Raw genomic sequence first — 16,325 nt, 5'->3', positions numbered from 1 at the left:
CTATGTTCACATTTACACCATTTTTAAATTATATTGTTACTCTTTGGCACCTATCTGTGAATTATGTAAGGATTAAGGAAGAATTTTAGCTGCAGGGAACAAACTCTTTTCTAGTTAATTTTTTTATTTTTTTTAACAAGTTGTTGCAGTAGAACTGCGCGGATCTGAGAGTCTGCATGCAGGAATGAGGCGTCTGATGCGCGGAAGGATAAAGCCTCAGGGGTCGTGTTCTTATTGGCTAGGGACAAACTTCAGGACCACCTGATTGGCCCCACACTGGATTCCTGGGGTTTGATGGACAACAGAAGACGAGAGAAGGTTTCCAGGTCTCCACACAGAGCAGGGCAGAGCAGCAGGACTGGAAAGAGGAGCGCACCTTTTGCGCAGTGAGTTTGTGGATGTTTATATGACTTTCTGTGAACTTGCGGTTCAACCCTAGATGGAGTCAGAACTCGTGTAATCGATTAAAAAGCGTTTCTATTATCAGTACAAACATCAGAAGAAGATGCTCCTTCCTGCGCTCCTGGCCGTCTGGACGCTGCTCAGGCTCGGTTTGGGGTGTCAGCTCCCCAGAGAGTGGCGACCCCTGAGTGAGGGATGTCGCGCAGAGCTCGCTGAGATCATCGTGTACGCCAAGGTGCTGGCTCTTTACCGGGATCCGTACTACCCGCTGAGCGCGCGCTACACCGCCGGCCACCCGTACGAGTACGAGCGCGCGGGGGCGGAGAGCGCGGAGGCGCTGCTCTACACGGCGGAAGTGGAGATGCTGTGTGATCAGGCGTGGGGCAGCATGCTGGAGGTGCCCGAGGGCTCGCGCCTCAACGTCACCGGCCTCGGATACCTGTCCTGCCAGTCGCACACGGTGATGGCGAACTACTCCTACATCTTCTTCCTCAGGTCAGGTGTGTGTGTGTGTGTGTGTGTGTGTGTGTGAGAGAGAGAGAGAGAGAGAGACTAAAAGGAAGTAATGCATGATTGGAAAGATAAAAGCAGTTCGGGGTCAAAGGTTGTAGAAAGATAACCTATAGAAGATTCCAAGAGAAAGACAGACATGGAAAGATCACAGCGCAAGCAGATTGGAAGAAATGATGAATGATTAAAAAGATAAAAACTACTTGGGGTCAAATGTGACGCATAGATACTGTAGACTGAAAGGAAAGCAGACAGGAGAATTCACTTATTCATCACTCATTTACTTCATAAGTAAGTGTCCACTGGCTGTGATGGAGACCACGTCACAGGACGCCGTGCACACATAGGGGCAATTTAGAGAAGCCAAACCAACTGCCAGCTTTTTTTTTTTCTAGATAGGATGAAAAAGGAGAACTTGTAGGAAACCTATACAGACAGTAAATCCAATCTCTCGAACCAGGGACCCAGAGTTGTGAGATGGCAACACTACCTGTTACACCACCTTACTGCTCTGATGAAAGATTATCAAGATAAATGCTATTTTGGGGTCAAGTGGGGTCATTTAAAGACAAACATAAGGACTCCAATGATTCAAAGTGAGTGAGAGAATTGATTTAATCGTGTTTTTAATTAAAAAGGTAAATACTAAAGACAGACTCTAAATCAGCAAGGGATCTTTGCTCCCTGGGCTTGAGCGCTCAAGCGGTTTGCTGTGCGTCAGTTGGAAAGACAGCAATCACAAGACCTAAAAGAGAAAATACAGATCATTCGCTGAGGTGGACAAGGATATAAATAAATGTCAATGTGTTTAAAGAGACAATTAATGATTAAAAGTATAATCCAGAAATAAAAGAAACATAGACAATCCAAAACAAAACAACCTCATTTATAATCACATCGTTACACTATTAATATCTTAACACATATGTTTGAACCTTTTGTTACTTGTGTAATAGCTAAGCAAAAATAAAATTATATATATATCTCTCACTCACTGAAGGTGATTTTTTTCAGTGTTACGCCTGTGAACTTGTGATAATGAGTGTGATGTGTGAAATTAGCGAATCCTAATAGCATTCGAAGTAAGGGTGTGTAAACTTTTGCACTCAGCAAGAACTAAAGAAAAGTTTACCCCTTATCTTGTTTGTTCATGCTCTCTCTCTCTCTCTCTCTCTCTCTCTCTCTCTCTCTCTCGCTTTCTTTCTGTGTGTGTGTGTGTGTGTGTGTGGCTATGCTCTTACACACAGGATGGATGAAAATTATAACCTCCTTCCCCACGGTGTTAACTACCAGGACGCCATCTTTCCCGATACCCAGGAGAACCGACGCATGTTCTCCAGCCTGTTCCAGTTCTCCAACTGCTCCAGCGCACACACACTCCACAGCTTCAGTCCTGACTGGGAGCAGCAGGAGGATCACAGGGTAGAACTCACACACACACACACACACACACACACACACAAACAAGGAACCCTCTTTGTTACAGGATTATCCACAGAACCTCTGGTGAGTGTACACTTTTCTGGCCACAAGCTTCAGATTCCTAAGTAGGCTCTCTACACGTTCATACACTAGTGACTAGCATGATAATGAATGGTATTGACAATGTTTTTTTTTAAATGTAATTAAAATGGTATTCAGAAATGTAGTTTGAAGCAGTTACTGGCAAATAAAAAAGATATTCCTGTGTTTTTGCACTCAGCAAGAATATTAGAAGTTATGATATCAAAGCTGGTTATGTGTATGTGATCTAGAAAACATATTAGCTCCTCTTTCTACAGATAAGTTACATCTGTCAAACAGTCTGTACTTGTTTTTATAACACTTAGACAAAGCTGACTACAAACTCTATAAACATCTCAAAATGTCCTTGGTGTTACAACATTTCCCAATCTCTGCCAAGCCATGTTTTTGTTGAAGCACCAGTTTCACAATCACCTCTTCCAACATGTCAAAAACTGTCATTGGTTGCCTGTAGGTCAGTCAAAAAGCAATTTTACTGTGAAAGCAGGCACTTCTTGGCCATATTTAAGTCTGGCTCATGAGATTAAAAGCATCACAGTAAGGGGCAAGAGAAACTGGCTTACCAAAAGCCCCTAGGTGGACTGGGGCCTCGAGAGGGCTAGACTAAAAACATTGTATTTACAAGAGATGTAAAGGGGGCCTGCAGTAAAAAGACTTCCTCCAGGATTCTTTAGAAGGTTAACGGTTCTACCATCCTACTTGAAACCTTTTTCTGAAAGGGAAAGTCTTTGTTGTACTGTACAGTAGGATCTCTTAAAGGTTCTCCCAGTGGTGTAGTTCAGTCAGCCTGGTTGAAAAAGTGCGTTTACTGCATGTAGATGTGTATCGTTTCATCCACACCAATGGTTCCTCCAGAGGGACAAACTGAAGAGCATTTACAACTTATTTCTAAGGATGAAGAAACCAGAAACACCCCGTTTAGAGTGTCTTTATATTATGCTAATACAGCTCTAATGAGGAAATGCACTACAGGCTGAGTTTGCACATGCCCCGCTAGCAGTCTCAGCCTGAGAGGCTTGTAGGGTGTATGATATCTTTTATACACTCAGATGGCTTGAGAATCTTGAAGGTTGCAGCCTGACTGTCTGTTTGTACTTCCATACATCCGTTTCTTTTGAACATTGTGACACAGTGAGCAAAATATAATCACAATTGGGGGTGGGGTGGGGTGGGGTGGGGGGGGTTGTCTTTCGAGCATCGCGTCTACAAGTGATTAGAGAACTTCGTCTAGTTGAAATGTCAGTCAAACAGCTGTTTCATGTGAACGTAGGTGGGTTCTTGGCTACATTTAAAGACAAAACGTCTGGCTGGTGAGATTAGACCTCACAGCAGTGCAAATGATTTGTAAAGGGGTCATGACATTTTTAAAAATCTTCCCTGAGGTGTAATTATAATAGTAGTAAAGTTGTTGGCACAAAAAACATACACAGTCTAGTAATTTATGACCTTTTTCCACCCTGCCTCTGACCCTCTGACTGAAACAGTCGGTTTTTGTGTCCTTTACCTTTAAGACTTCAGTTTTACCGCCCACTGCTATGATCGGCTAACATCTTTGCCTATGAATTAATTATCAACGCCCCCTGCCATAACTGTTTTCAGTGACTGAGTGCCAGTGGGCGGGACCAACGGTGTGATGATGTCATAGGCAAATGTATTTTCCCTTGTGACATCACAAATCCTGCCACATCCAAATGAGCCGTTTTTGGAGCTTGGTTAAATAAATGCTCTTTTTGTACTGAAGAGGACGTACTAAGCTTTGAAACTTGCAGGACGTTTTAAGGGTACCATGACGTCTTATATGTCAAAAGAATGGAAAATTTGATTTCTCATGTCATGATAGCTTTAAATATTGGTTCGATTAGTGGTTGAAGACTTGTGAGAACTTGATATCGATTGGTGTGTGTGTATGTTTATTGTACTGCGCATTACTTGCAACAACTGACCACGTTGCCTCTAGACATAACAGGCCCAAACCTGCTCAGGATGTCGAGTGAGTTGAGTGATCATTACTGTTTACATCTGGTCATTACATGAGTCATGAGTCTGGATTGTATTCTGTTAAGAGCAGTACATTGTACTCCTGCTGCCTGATTTAATGCTGCTGACACACTTTTACTGCTGTGGCTCCTTTCACCCTCTGGAGCTGCCTGATTCTTCTCCTGCTGTGGATCTGCATTTCCCAAAAATCAGTTTAATCCCACATATAGATACTGTAGATTTGTATGTAAGAGCTGCTGCTGTAATCATAAAGACTGTCCCAGGACACTTATTCTCAATCTGCTCATACTGAACATACTTTAGTACTGTTTGTGTTTACTCTTCTACTCTTCTAGTCTTTGGGTTTACTCTTCTAGTGGTGGCTTGGTGGTTAAGGCTCTGGGCTACTGACTGGAAGGTCAGGGGTTCAAGCCCCAGCACTGCCAAGCTGTCACTGTTGGGCCCTTGAACAAGGCCCTTAACCCTCTCTGCTCCAGGGGCACTGTATCATAGCTGACCCTGCACTCTGACCCCAGCTTTCTAACATTATGCGAAGAAAAGAATTTCACTGTGCATATGTATATGTAACCAATAATGACTCATGACTCATTATACCTGTAATGATTTATAATGGGTTTACAGAATGGGTTTCCCTTTTGAGTGAAACCTCTCAAGGTTTCATTCTCATACTGTCTCAGGGAAAGCTTGCCGCTGGATTGTTCATCCGGATTTCTTTGAAACTGATTTGTGACAGTGTCTGCTGTTAAAAGTGCTATAGAAGTGAAATGGAATTGGAAGTGAAGACATTTGGCTCGCACCTCCAGGGTTGGGGGTTCGAATCCCGCCTCCACCCCATGTGAGCAGAGTTGGCATGTTCTCCCCATGTGTCAGGGTTTCTTCTGTATACTCTGGTTTCCTCCCTCAGTCCAAAGTCATGTGTTGTAGGCTGATTGGAAATTTCCAAATTGTCCATAGTGTGTGAATGTGTGTGTGATTGTGCCCTGCGATGTGTGATTGGGCCCTGTGTAGTATAAGCAGTACAGAAAATGGATGGATGGACTGTAAATTATATATAATGTAAGGCTGGTGCCAAGATATCTGAATCTGGAGAGAACTGCTCTCTGACGACCGAGAACTCTTACGAGAATTAGCACTTGAACTCTCTCCCACAGAATTAGCACCTTCATCTGAGATAAACACATCACGCTGAGTGGAGACAGGAAGATCACACCTCACTACATGGCTTCCTTCTTTCTCTCTCCCCCCACCCTTCTCTCTCTCTGTGTTGAGATCACCTTAAACTCACCAAAGGTCTATATTATGTTTCATGTGAATAAGAAGTTGACTATACATGTTTAGTATTATTCAAAAGGTCTCAGTGCATCTGGAAATATGGGCTCATCCCCTCAGCAGCAGTTCAACTCACTATTAAGATCTAGAGAAAAATATTGCATGCCGTTAAAGGCATACCCTCCCCAGGTCCCTCAGACAAATTACCCCCGTATGTAAATAAGGTACATCCTTTCACAGACATCAAAGCAATCACAAATTGCCAACGGGCCTCCTGAATAGTGGGCGCAAATTCCAATTCTAATCACAAACAACACCATTTGGTGGACCTTCAGAGTATCTGGGTATTATGGGGAGAGCTGGCCAAAGATTCAGGGAATCTGTAGACAAATCTCCCGCACAATTGTTGTGTGTAATTTCGTTGCCAGGTAAACATCTCTAATTCTCTTGTTTGTGCTTTTATGTGATGTTTTATATTAATGATTACCGCTTATTATCTTCTGAATTGGATTAAGAATTATTATTGAAATTACCTGGTTAATAAATTGTTACGTTTCAATTTATTCGGATCTACCCTGAAATTATTGTCTCTAGTAGATTACGTTAAGTCCTTGTTACCGGAAATCTGCGACCGGGTTAGTACAGGCTAAATCCAGGTTTAGGTGGAGCATTGGGGAACGCCAACTGAGATTTTAGACTCCAGGCTAATAACTTGGCTTTAGTTAAGTCTACTTACTTAGACTGTAAAGGCTAAAAGGACTTTCTGTTAAGAACAACATAATAGTGTTGATTGACCAGTCTAAATAGGGTGAGCCTTAACCTCTGATTACTGTAATATTATTAAAGTTACGTGTACATGGTAAAGCATGGCATAAGTATACAAAGCTACTATGATAGAGAAGTACAACTGGCCGACTTGTTCAGATAGTAGTGGTCATGACCTCTGACTAGAGATAATGTTATTCTAACTGAGTGTGTACGGATTCATGGGGACCAAAGAAAGTACTTGATAGAAAAAGGGCAAGCGTGGCCGGACATCTAAATAGTATTGGTCAATTACCTCTGTCTAATGGCCAAGACTGACGAGTTTGGGACCGTGAGATCCGTGTACACGGCCGGCACGAGACTCTGACACTCGCGACATGGAATCCGAATGAACGAGCACAATCTAAGTAAAGGGTTAAATAGGATAATGAAATATCGAGATAAATGTAATGATAGAGATTGGGATTTTAACATTTCTTAGAATCATTCAATATGGGAGTCAGATAAAGTAAAAAGAGGATCATATTTAATGTTGACAAATTGTTAGTTTAAATGTTGATATATCACATAATGGAAAGACAGTAACACGTAAGAAGCCTTCTGCCACGCCGTTGGATACCGTCGTTGGACCAGTGGGTTGTCTACCCCTACAATAACGTCTACTGAAATTAATCATGCGGCTTGACTTGTTACTGATAAAACCCCAAAGTGTAAGCTCCTCTGTCCAGAAGTCTCCCCCATGGTGGAGAGCCCTTCCATAAATAATTAATAAACGTCTGCTTCTTCACAGAAAACCTCACCATATCAATGATTATACACATTTTACAATATGTTTCTGTAGAGCATCGAACATAAAAAAGTCCCAGCACATTAATATAAACCTGTGATTCATAGCTCTTAAGCCTGGTCATTTCATGCTTCTTGAATATCAGGATTATCTCCGGATCGTTGATTATCCATATAAATATGCAGATGCCAATGCAGCCAAAATGAATTTAAAACAGATGTAAAACCCAAACATTTTCATTACTCCAGGAGGTCTGAGATTCATTTCATTCAGCCAGCTGTTCAGCCACAAAGTGTAAGTACGTCTATTTCTCCAAACCACAAATTGACCAAACCAGAACAGCATGATTGCTGAAGTTGTTGACTTTAATATATATTAAAAGCAAGATGCAAAATCAACAACACAGAAAGTTGGTGTTTGAATGTGATACACTCATTTGCCGATTAGACCGGATAGAGCAGTCACTCTGAATGTGTGAAATGACCAGGTGGGTGAAATAACACATTTAAACTGAGACTCAGACCTCAGAAGCGTCTTTCATTTTTTATATGGATAAACCCTGTGCAGATATAATCCTGATACTCAAAATGAATTAAATGATTGAAAGTGCTAGCACACACACACACACACACACACACACACACACGTGCAAAGCTGTTTTGCAGGGGTTGTGAGTCGGATTATTGCACAGTGGGGCGTCTGAGAGGAGATGTCCTACATTTCTCTTACACTAATCCGCTTGATCTTAAAGGAACACTGCAGTGTTTTTCACCTTAATCTTTATCCACCACATCTGTCATGGTGTGATAACCACAGACAGCAATTCTGAATGAAAAAAGAATAGAAAACTTATAAATGTGAAGCAGACCATTTATATGAAACACATATTTTGGTAGAAATCTTTCAAAAACAAATAAAAATCCTCAGCGCAAGGGATTTGTAAATGAAGCCCTAATTCTATACAGTTTGTCCTTTCATAAATTGGTCTTTTGCAATTATAGTGTTTTGTGAATTTAAAATGATATGCCAGGATTAATCCAATACTGAGTTTGCTTTTATAATTCACTTATAATATATACAGTCAGCCGTTGGATTCCATCACTATACATTTTAAATACGTGATGATATACAGTAACACACAATCAAAACCACTGCACTCTAATAGTAAAGGAGACAGATGTGAAGTCTCACCAAAAGCGATTCTTATGCTGTGTTCACACTATGCTTATTGTAGGGCTTATATGAAAACACACATCCTATCACTACCTAGCTTAGCTCAGAATCAATAGTTGATTTCTTCTTCTTCTTCATTGTTGTTGTTGTTGTTTTTGTTGGTGGTGGTTTGGATTGATTTACTCAGACAAGGAGAGTCTGCTTGCTTTATCTTTGACTTAAGAGGCCAAATTTTTTATTTTTTTTTTACATGACTCTACAGCATGTAGCCGCAGTGAAATTGGGATTCTAACACTGGATCTCAATGATTGTCTCAGAATGAACATTTGTGCCACATTGAATACACAGAATAAATGTACTTTAATTAAAGATTAGATTGCTCTCATACTTCCAGTTCAAATAATCGCTAATAATCTTTAGTCCATCTTTACCAGGGGTGCCAATAATTCTGGAGATGACTCTATAATGGCCACTTAGAAAAGCTACACTTTTGAGCAAAATATTTTGATCAAGTACGCCTATTCTACATGAATGGATTGCCCTGGGCCTGAAAAACATTTTCACTGATCTCTACATGATGGCACATCTGTTTATTTACGCTTGCCCCTTTGAACCAAGGTTTAAACCGAAGACCACAAATATCCTGACTTAATTACACGGCGTAATACAGATTTAGAGCTTCATGAAAGGAATGAACTGAAAAATTCATCAAAATGTCCTCCAAAAATGTGTTTTGGGTAAATGTTTACTCACTGCCCAAACAGCTGCCCTGACTTCCACATAGAAAGGGAGTTTCAAATTTTGTATTCCTTTCACGGTTAAAATGAATGTCCGTGGCAATCGCACATACATCACGGAAGCCGTGGAAAAAAAAGCACTGCAGAATTACTTTCAAGTCATAAAACTACACTGCTTTAGCTTTGCTACAGGTCACACACAGCCTGAAGATGTCATTGTAGTTCAAACAGTGAGTGATGCATCATTGCCCTGTCAGTTACCTGTTCAAGGGTAGTGGCGTAATATACTTATGTGTTGTTGTGTTCAGGCATGTGCAGGTCAGAGGTCATAACCTGAAGAGACGCGAGGTCACACTAGCAGGTGTTCTCTCTCTCTTAAACAGATGTTGCTTTTGGAAAAGCAGTAATCCAGACTCGAGTGTTAAAAATGATTAGCATGCACACACACACACACACGCACACACACACACGCACACACATAACAGGGTATGGTGTTATACACAGTGTAAATATGGAAACCACCCCAAAGTTGAATATGTTCCCATAAACTCATATCGTGAAATGTTTTATTCCCTTTATACCACAGCAGAGTGCCAGTGCTAACAAATTTTCATTGATTCCAGATTGACACATCATACTTTCTATTCATTTATATCTACATTTAATGTTGTAGGATGTCCAAGAAACAAGTTAGTTCCTGTTATCACTTCTTTACTTTTACGGCATTTGGCAGACACCCTTACCCAGAGCGATATCATCTGATGGGGAGGTCAAATTTATTGATTTATTTTTATTAAAGTGCTCATTTATATAGCTTATATAACAGCGCTGTTGAATTCTCGATTCTGATTGGCTCTCAGATGTTCTGAGGTGTGCAACGTATTATAGTAAATGCACAGCTAATGTAGTTCCAGTCGGGTCTTGACCGCATTACAGTTCCGTATCACTTCGCCGAGTGAACTGAACTACTGTCCACCCCAGCGCACACGTTTAACAACAAACAAAATGACAGAAAAGTTCGATTTTCCAGAAATAAGTCAGCAGCAATTGACGACGGATCGTTGCATTGTTAGGAAAATATTGCACACCCGAGGTGGCCACGAGGCGAAGCGGAGGCTTGAGCCATTGATATGCAGTTATTAGAGAGAGAGAGAGCACATTTGATTGCAGTAATGAGACAGAAAAGCCGGTGAACCAGTATCGATATTTATTTATTTATACGTTGTGTTTTCTGCAGTAATAAAAACCGAAAAACCCTGTGAACAATAGACCCAGGGGTGTTAGCATTACCTCCTTGGGGTGTGCATTATTTTCGAATAATTCAACGTGGAGGTGATTAGCCATGCAGGGAAAAACAGAGATAATGACTGCTGTCGTGTCGTGCAGATGAGGCTTCCTGTGGGAAACGACTTGTTTGACGCAGCTTAAGGGAGTCGCTCTATCAGCACAATAACACACAGCAGCAACCCGCGTAGCTCTGACACACACTCTCTGTGCTGTGCTTACTTCAAATCCACACTCACCCCTATCAAATCTTCTAATATGTTAACATTTCTATGGAAATCATTTACACAAGGACGCTTCATTTAAACATACATATAAACGATATGGATAATTGTTGATATGGTGGTGTTTTGTGTAAGGAGATGTTTATTTTACATTTATGGAAGGAGTCTCCAGTGTCAGCACTTTGTAGCAATCAGAGGTGAAGCTGTAACTTGTCGTTTTCTGCCACAGAAGGCTGTACGCTTTGTGTAAACATATCTCCATAATACTGAAGTGAGGGAACGACTGTTTAGCGCCGCTGTAACGTAAGTGATAACAGGTTTATTTATTATACATTTAATAATATTAAATTAAATGTATTAAAAGAACTTTAAACAGATTAAAAAAAAGTATATTGTCATTCATTAATAAACGAAGAATTGTTATCAGTGGCAAATGGCTATGGTATAAGAGGAATAATGCATTCAGGACATGCTGCTGGGAATCATTACATCATTATCATTACAACTAATTACTTTCTTCTTCTTCTTATTATTATTATTCCATATTAACATTATAAAGCTTTATTTTCCATGATTTAGGTTTCGTCACATGTGTAAGACACAGACAGACTCCTCAATGCTGATTTAGAACATTTTCATTATTCTTTTACGTTAAGAAACAAATGCAGTTACATTTCTACAGTCCATTCCAGAAGTATTGGCACCCTCAATGAAAAGTACGCAAAGAAATATTGTGTAAAATGAACATTTCACAATTTAAATAATTTTTTTTTTTTTTTTTTTAGATTCCCACTCAAAGCACTGGACAAACCACTTACTTTTCTGTTAATGAAACTATTCTTATGATACCCTTTCTCTTTTTAAACATGACAAAAGTATTGGCACCCTAAAAGATATTGGAATTTAATTTTCTTTCTTTCTTTCTTTCTTTTTTTTTTTTATTGCTCCCAGGTTCCAGAGAGTCTATTGTTGCCATGGTAACTCTATTTCCTGTGACTCCATCCTCATTTGATTGATTTGCTCTCTACATGAGATTGAGCAGTCTTGGCTCAGTCACAGTGTTTTCGGTCTTTTCAAAACTAGCCATTTGTGCCTTCCTCGTTCTCCTTCCTGTTTCTCTTTCCCTTCATCTGTTCCAGGGTCCTGTGGGTGCGTCAGTTGTGTTTTCATCACAGCTTGGACCACTGAACATAGCAGGCTGTGTTTGGCTTGTGAAATGGCCTGGAAATCACACACACACACACACACACACAGTGGGAGGAGACGCTGATTCATTAAGAAAAATAAGTAATTGGGTGTTTTTTGAGAGCAGGCTGTGACAAAAACATGACCACCAGAAGCGTCCTGCGACACAATTGCGTATTCAGACCAGCTGTCTAGCCTCAGGAGCCGTAGAATCAACTCCACAATTATTGGCACCCTTGAAGAACATGGGCAAGGATGAGTGTATCAAAATAAACAATACACACAGTGATTAAACGTTTTCTCTCACACAGCTGGAGAAATGAATCACCTTTCCTCTAATGAACTAGTCGATCTCTAATTTTTAAAAAAACATTTTCTCTCAAAAACATATGCAGCAAAATTATTGGCAAAAAAAACAACAACCCCAAAACCTTTTAAAATGCCAACAAATCCTTTTCTTGAAAAAAAATGAAAAATCTGCAGCTATGAAGATTACTGTACATTTGCCTGTTCTGTTTGCCTGCCTCTGTCTTCCGGTCATTCAGCATTTGTGTATGTTACTAAGCCAGAACTCACCCACAGAGAACTGTTGCTATTTGTTGTTACAGCAGTGGCTCTTCTGTTTAAACAGCCGGAGACATCTCCAGCAGGTGGCTGTTTCCTCTAAGGCCATCTTTTTCTTTCCTCATTCCTGCTCCAGTCCTCGTTCTTCTGCTCAGATTTTCATGTGAGAAAATTCCTGAGTATCCATCGTGTCAGGACTGAAATAACCGTTCAAGAACACGGATAAAACGGATAAGGCCGTCAAAAAGACTTGTGAATAAGACATGGATTTGGTCTTTGATTTTAGGTTCGCTGGGAATTTGAGTCAGTAAACTAAAATTTTAAAAACTTTCTTTCAAATCGGAAAAAAAAACAGGAAGACATGGCAGAACAGCACACACTTTATTCTGTCATATGGGTTAACTTTTGCACTCAACTGCATTTTGTGTGCCGTTTATTTGTATTTTAATGCAAATGAAGGATGAATAAAATGCTGCTGCAGGCACTGATACACTGCAACAGGGACATACGGGATGTGCGCTTAGTTCGTTAGTTTAGACTTTCAGTTTAATAAAAGTGCTTTTGTATTGTTAAGCCTATATAAGCTGGTAAAACACTGCTTACTGCATGATCTTATCGTCACATTATGTAAAATAAAAAAGCAGTAGTGAAGAGGAAGTAATGAGGCTTACAGAACTGCTGATGATGCTATTACCATGCACTCCAACCCTCATTTCTCTCTCTCTCTCTCTCTCTCTCTCGCTGTGCCTCAGTTGCTGTGCTCGTCTGTGCAGCAGGTGCTGTTTGAGGAGGAGGAGCGTGCGGCCCGTCTGCAGGAGCGCGTCACTAAACTGGAGAAGAAGAACCAGAAGCTGAAAGATCGTGTCGGGAAGCTGACGCGTTCACTGCGTAAACAGCGAAAAACGATCCGGCGTTACGAACACGAGCTACAGGAGCTCCAACAGCGCCTGAGCACCAACAAGAAGACCTCTGAACATCACCTCAACTCTATCAATCCTCCACATAGGCTGTCACGCCACAGATACACTCACACACTGTGAACACACATATCAACAAGATTTGGACTTGACACTGCTGGACAGTATCTTCTTTTAATGTACAATAGAGAAAGTGCATAAGTTTGCAAACCCTTAGGATGGAATGAAGACAATGGAATTTAAGGTATTATAAATGTTTATTCATTCATTCATTCATCTTCAGTAATTCCTTTATTCTGGTCAGGGTCGTGGTGGTCGTGGTGGAGCCTTTATCAGGATGTGAACACTGGATGTGAAGGAGGTGGGAATACACCCTAGACGTGACGCCAGTTTATTGCAGGGCACCGTACACACTTCTTAGGCAATTTAGCATAGCCAATTCACCACCAAGTGTGGGAAACCAGAGAACCTGGAGGAAATGTATGCAATCATGGAGTGAACAAGAGAAGCTCCACACGGACAGCAGCCCGAGCTCAGGAACAAACCAGGAACCCTGGAGCTGTGAGGTGGCAATGCTCTCCACTTCCATTCTGTTTATTATCACATGAAAGAAAAACAAAAAAACCCTAAATATATCATTTTTTTCTTGCTGTAGATGATTACTGGACACAGAGAGAATCCTGGCAAAACTTACTCTCATATTAAAAAAAAAAATATTATTTTGGAATTTATTGTTGATTAATTGTAAACATTGTTTTCCATCCAGAAATTGGGGGGTGCAAACTTTTACTCACAATTGTAAATATCATCACCATATCATCACAGTATCATCATCGCCTCCTATTTCCTCCACAAGCTTTCGTATTTTTCCTGCTCTTTTTTTGTGAATGTTTATTTTAACCCTTATAAAGATAATAAGGAAAAACAAACCAAAAACGCATGACTGTTTGATTATTTCTCATTTTAGTTTTTTTATTATTATTATTATTTATTTATATTGTTTATTTATTTAGATTATTTTAAAATGTAGAAAATATATCTTTGCCGGTGGTAATTAAATGTCTACAGGTTACTTTAACATGTTTTTAAGACAAGGACAGAAAGGGAGAGCATTGCGGTCATATAGAACTTGATATAACTTAATATTAAATGTATTTTTTAAAAATTATATATTTAGGAACCAAATCAAAACAAACTAGGACTAAAACAGACCATTAAGAGTGTATTTTGCCAGTTTAGGTCTTAAAAGACCCAGCCAGTAAAGGAAGTCTCAGGTCAGTCGGTGCTGACTTCAGATCTGTGTGAACATAAAACATATATTACCTTCTAACATTACCTTCGCTATCCAACACAGAATGGACAGCAGAGGTGCAGGAAGGAGGGGGATACTGTGGGGGCAGCCCCGGTGTAGCCAATTTAGAGACTGTCACTAGATTATGTGACTCTTCAGACCCCTTTAGTGACTATACTTCAAAAAAGAGCCTAGCAACAAAACTATCAACTTTTTGAGCAAATGTTAGTAACGGTCCTGCACTCAATATGGCTCTCCAGATCACAGCATGTTCCCATCAGTGCGATTTCACTCAACTAAACACCAGTGTGTAAAAGCTGAAAGGCTTGCATTTTTGCAAGCCAATGTTCCCAACGATCACCACTGTTTCCAACAACCAATCACTTTAACCAATGTTCCCATCAGCCAATCACTTATCACCATGGTTTCCCATTAACCAATCACTTATCACCATGGTTTTCCATCAACCATCACTGATCACCATTGTTCCCATCAACCAATCACTGATCATCATTGTTCACATCAACTAATCACTTATCACCATTGTTCCCAACAACTGATCACTTATCACCATGGTTTTCCATCAACCATTCACTGATCACCATTGTTCCCATCAACCAATCACTGATCATCATTGTTCACATCAACTAATCACTTATCACCATTGTTCCCATCAACCAATCACTTATCACCATGGTTTCTCATCAACCAATCACTTATCACCATGGTTTCTCATCAACTAATAACTTATCACCATGGTTTCCCATCAACTAATCACTGATCATCACTGTTCCCATCAACCAATCATTTATCACCACTGTTTCCATCAACCAATCACTGATCACCATGGTTTCTTATCAACCAATCACTGATCATCATTGTTCCTATCAAACAAACGATGATCATCATTGTTCCCATTAAGCAATCACTGAACATCATTGTTCCCATCAACTAATCACTGATCACCATTGTTCCCATCAACTAATCACTGATCACCATTGTTCCCATCAACTAATCACTGATCATCACTGTTCCCATCAACTAATCACTGATCATCATTGTTCCCATCAACTAATCACTGATCATCACTGTTCCCAACAACTAATCACTGATCATCACTGTTCCCATCAACTAATCACTGATCATCACTGTTCCCATCAACTAATCACTGATTATCATTATTCCCATCAACCAATCACTGATTATCATTATTCCCATCAACCAATCACTGTTCACCATTGTTCACATTGAACAATTACTTAACACCATTGTTTGTCACAGCCTCACGCTTTGTTCTTTGTTTTAAACACTTTTATTTTGTGACATTTTCAGTAATAAAAGCGAGTTATTCTATCCATAATTCCATATACCATCCATACATCTTTTTCATGACTGCTTTCTATCACTGCTTCTTTTTGTCTGCGTTCTTGATGAAAGCTATAAACATTTATATAGACAATTACCTGAAAGGTTAGTTTGCAGTGCCCTGAGCAAAGACAACTTCTTTCTATAAGAAATAAATGATATAATATCTAATTTTCTATTCAGATAAAACTCTGTTTTATTATCGTCTAGTCTAAGTCTCTTCAGAAAATCTCCCTTCTTCTTATACCCTAATTTTTAATGCGAGATCATGATGAAGCTATGAATATGCAAATAAGTGACTTGTTGAGAGTGCTTTAGCTACTTATTTCT

General features: G+C 40.0%; 1 protein-coding gene across 1 annotated transcript; it reads left to right on the top strand.

Moving 5' to 3' along the window:
- On the top strand, nucleotides 1-14,016 carry ccdc3a (coiled-coil domain containing 3a). Its single transcript, XM_053650412.1, has 3 exons — nucleotides 1-897; nucleotides 2,160-2,334; nucleotides 13,175-14,016. Exons 1-3 carry the CDS (start codon nucleotides 506-508, stop codon nucleotides 13,460-13,462), a joined length of 855 nt encoding a protein of 284 aa, XP_053506387.1. The 5' UTR covers nucleotides 1-505; the 3' UTR covers nucleotides 13,463-14,016.
- Nucleotides 14,017-16,325: the final 2,309 nt, after the last annotated feature.

Source organism: Ictalurus furcatus, chromosome 19 (genome assembly GCF_023375685.1).
Source record: "Ictalurus furcatus strain D&B chromosome 19, Billie_1.0, whole genome shotgun sequence".
NCBI classification, from domain to species: Eukaryota; Metazoa; Chordata; class Actinopteri; order Siluriformes; family Ictaluridae; genus Ictalurus; species Ictalurus furcatus.
This window is presented reverse-complemented; position numbering and strand designations above follow the sequence as displayed.

Excerpts from the sequence above, each read along its gene's own strand:
- ccdc3a (XM_053650412.1), top strand. The coding sequence starts at position 506 with ATGCTCCTTCCTGCGCTCCTGGCCGTCTGGACGCTGCTCAGGCTCGGT. Across the intron at positions 898-2,159 it reads TCCTACATCTTCTTCCTCAG|GATGGATGAAAATTATAACC; the intron begins GTCAGGTGTGTG and ends TCTTACACACAG. Across the intron at positions 2,335-13,174 it reads AGCAGCAGGAGGATCACAGG|TTGCTGTGCTCGTCTGTGCA; the intron begins GTAGAACTCACA and ends GCTGTGCCTCAG.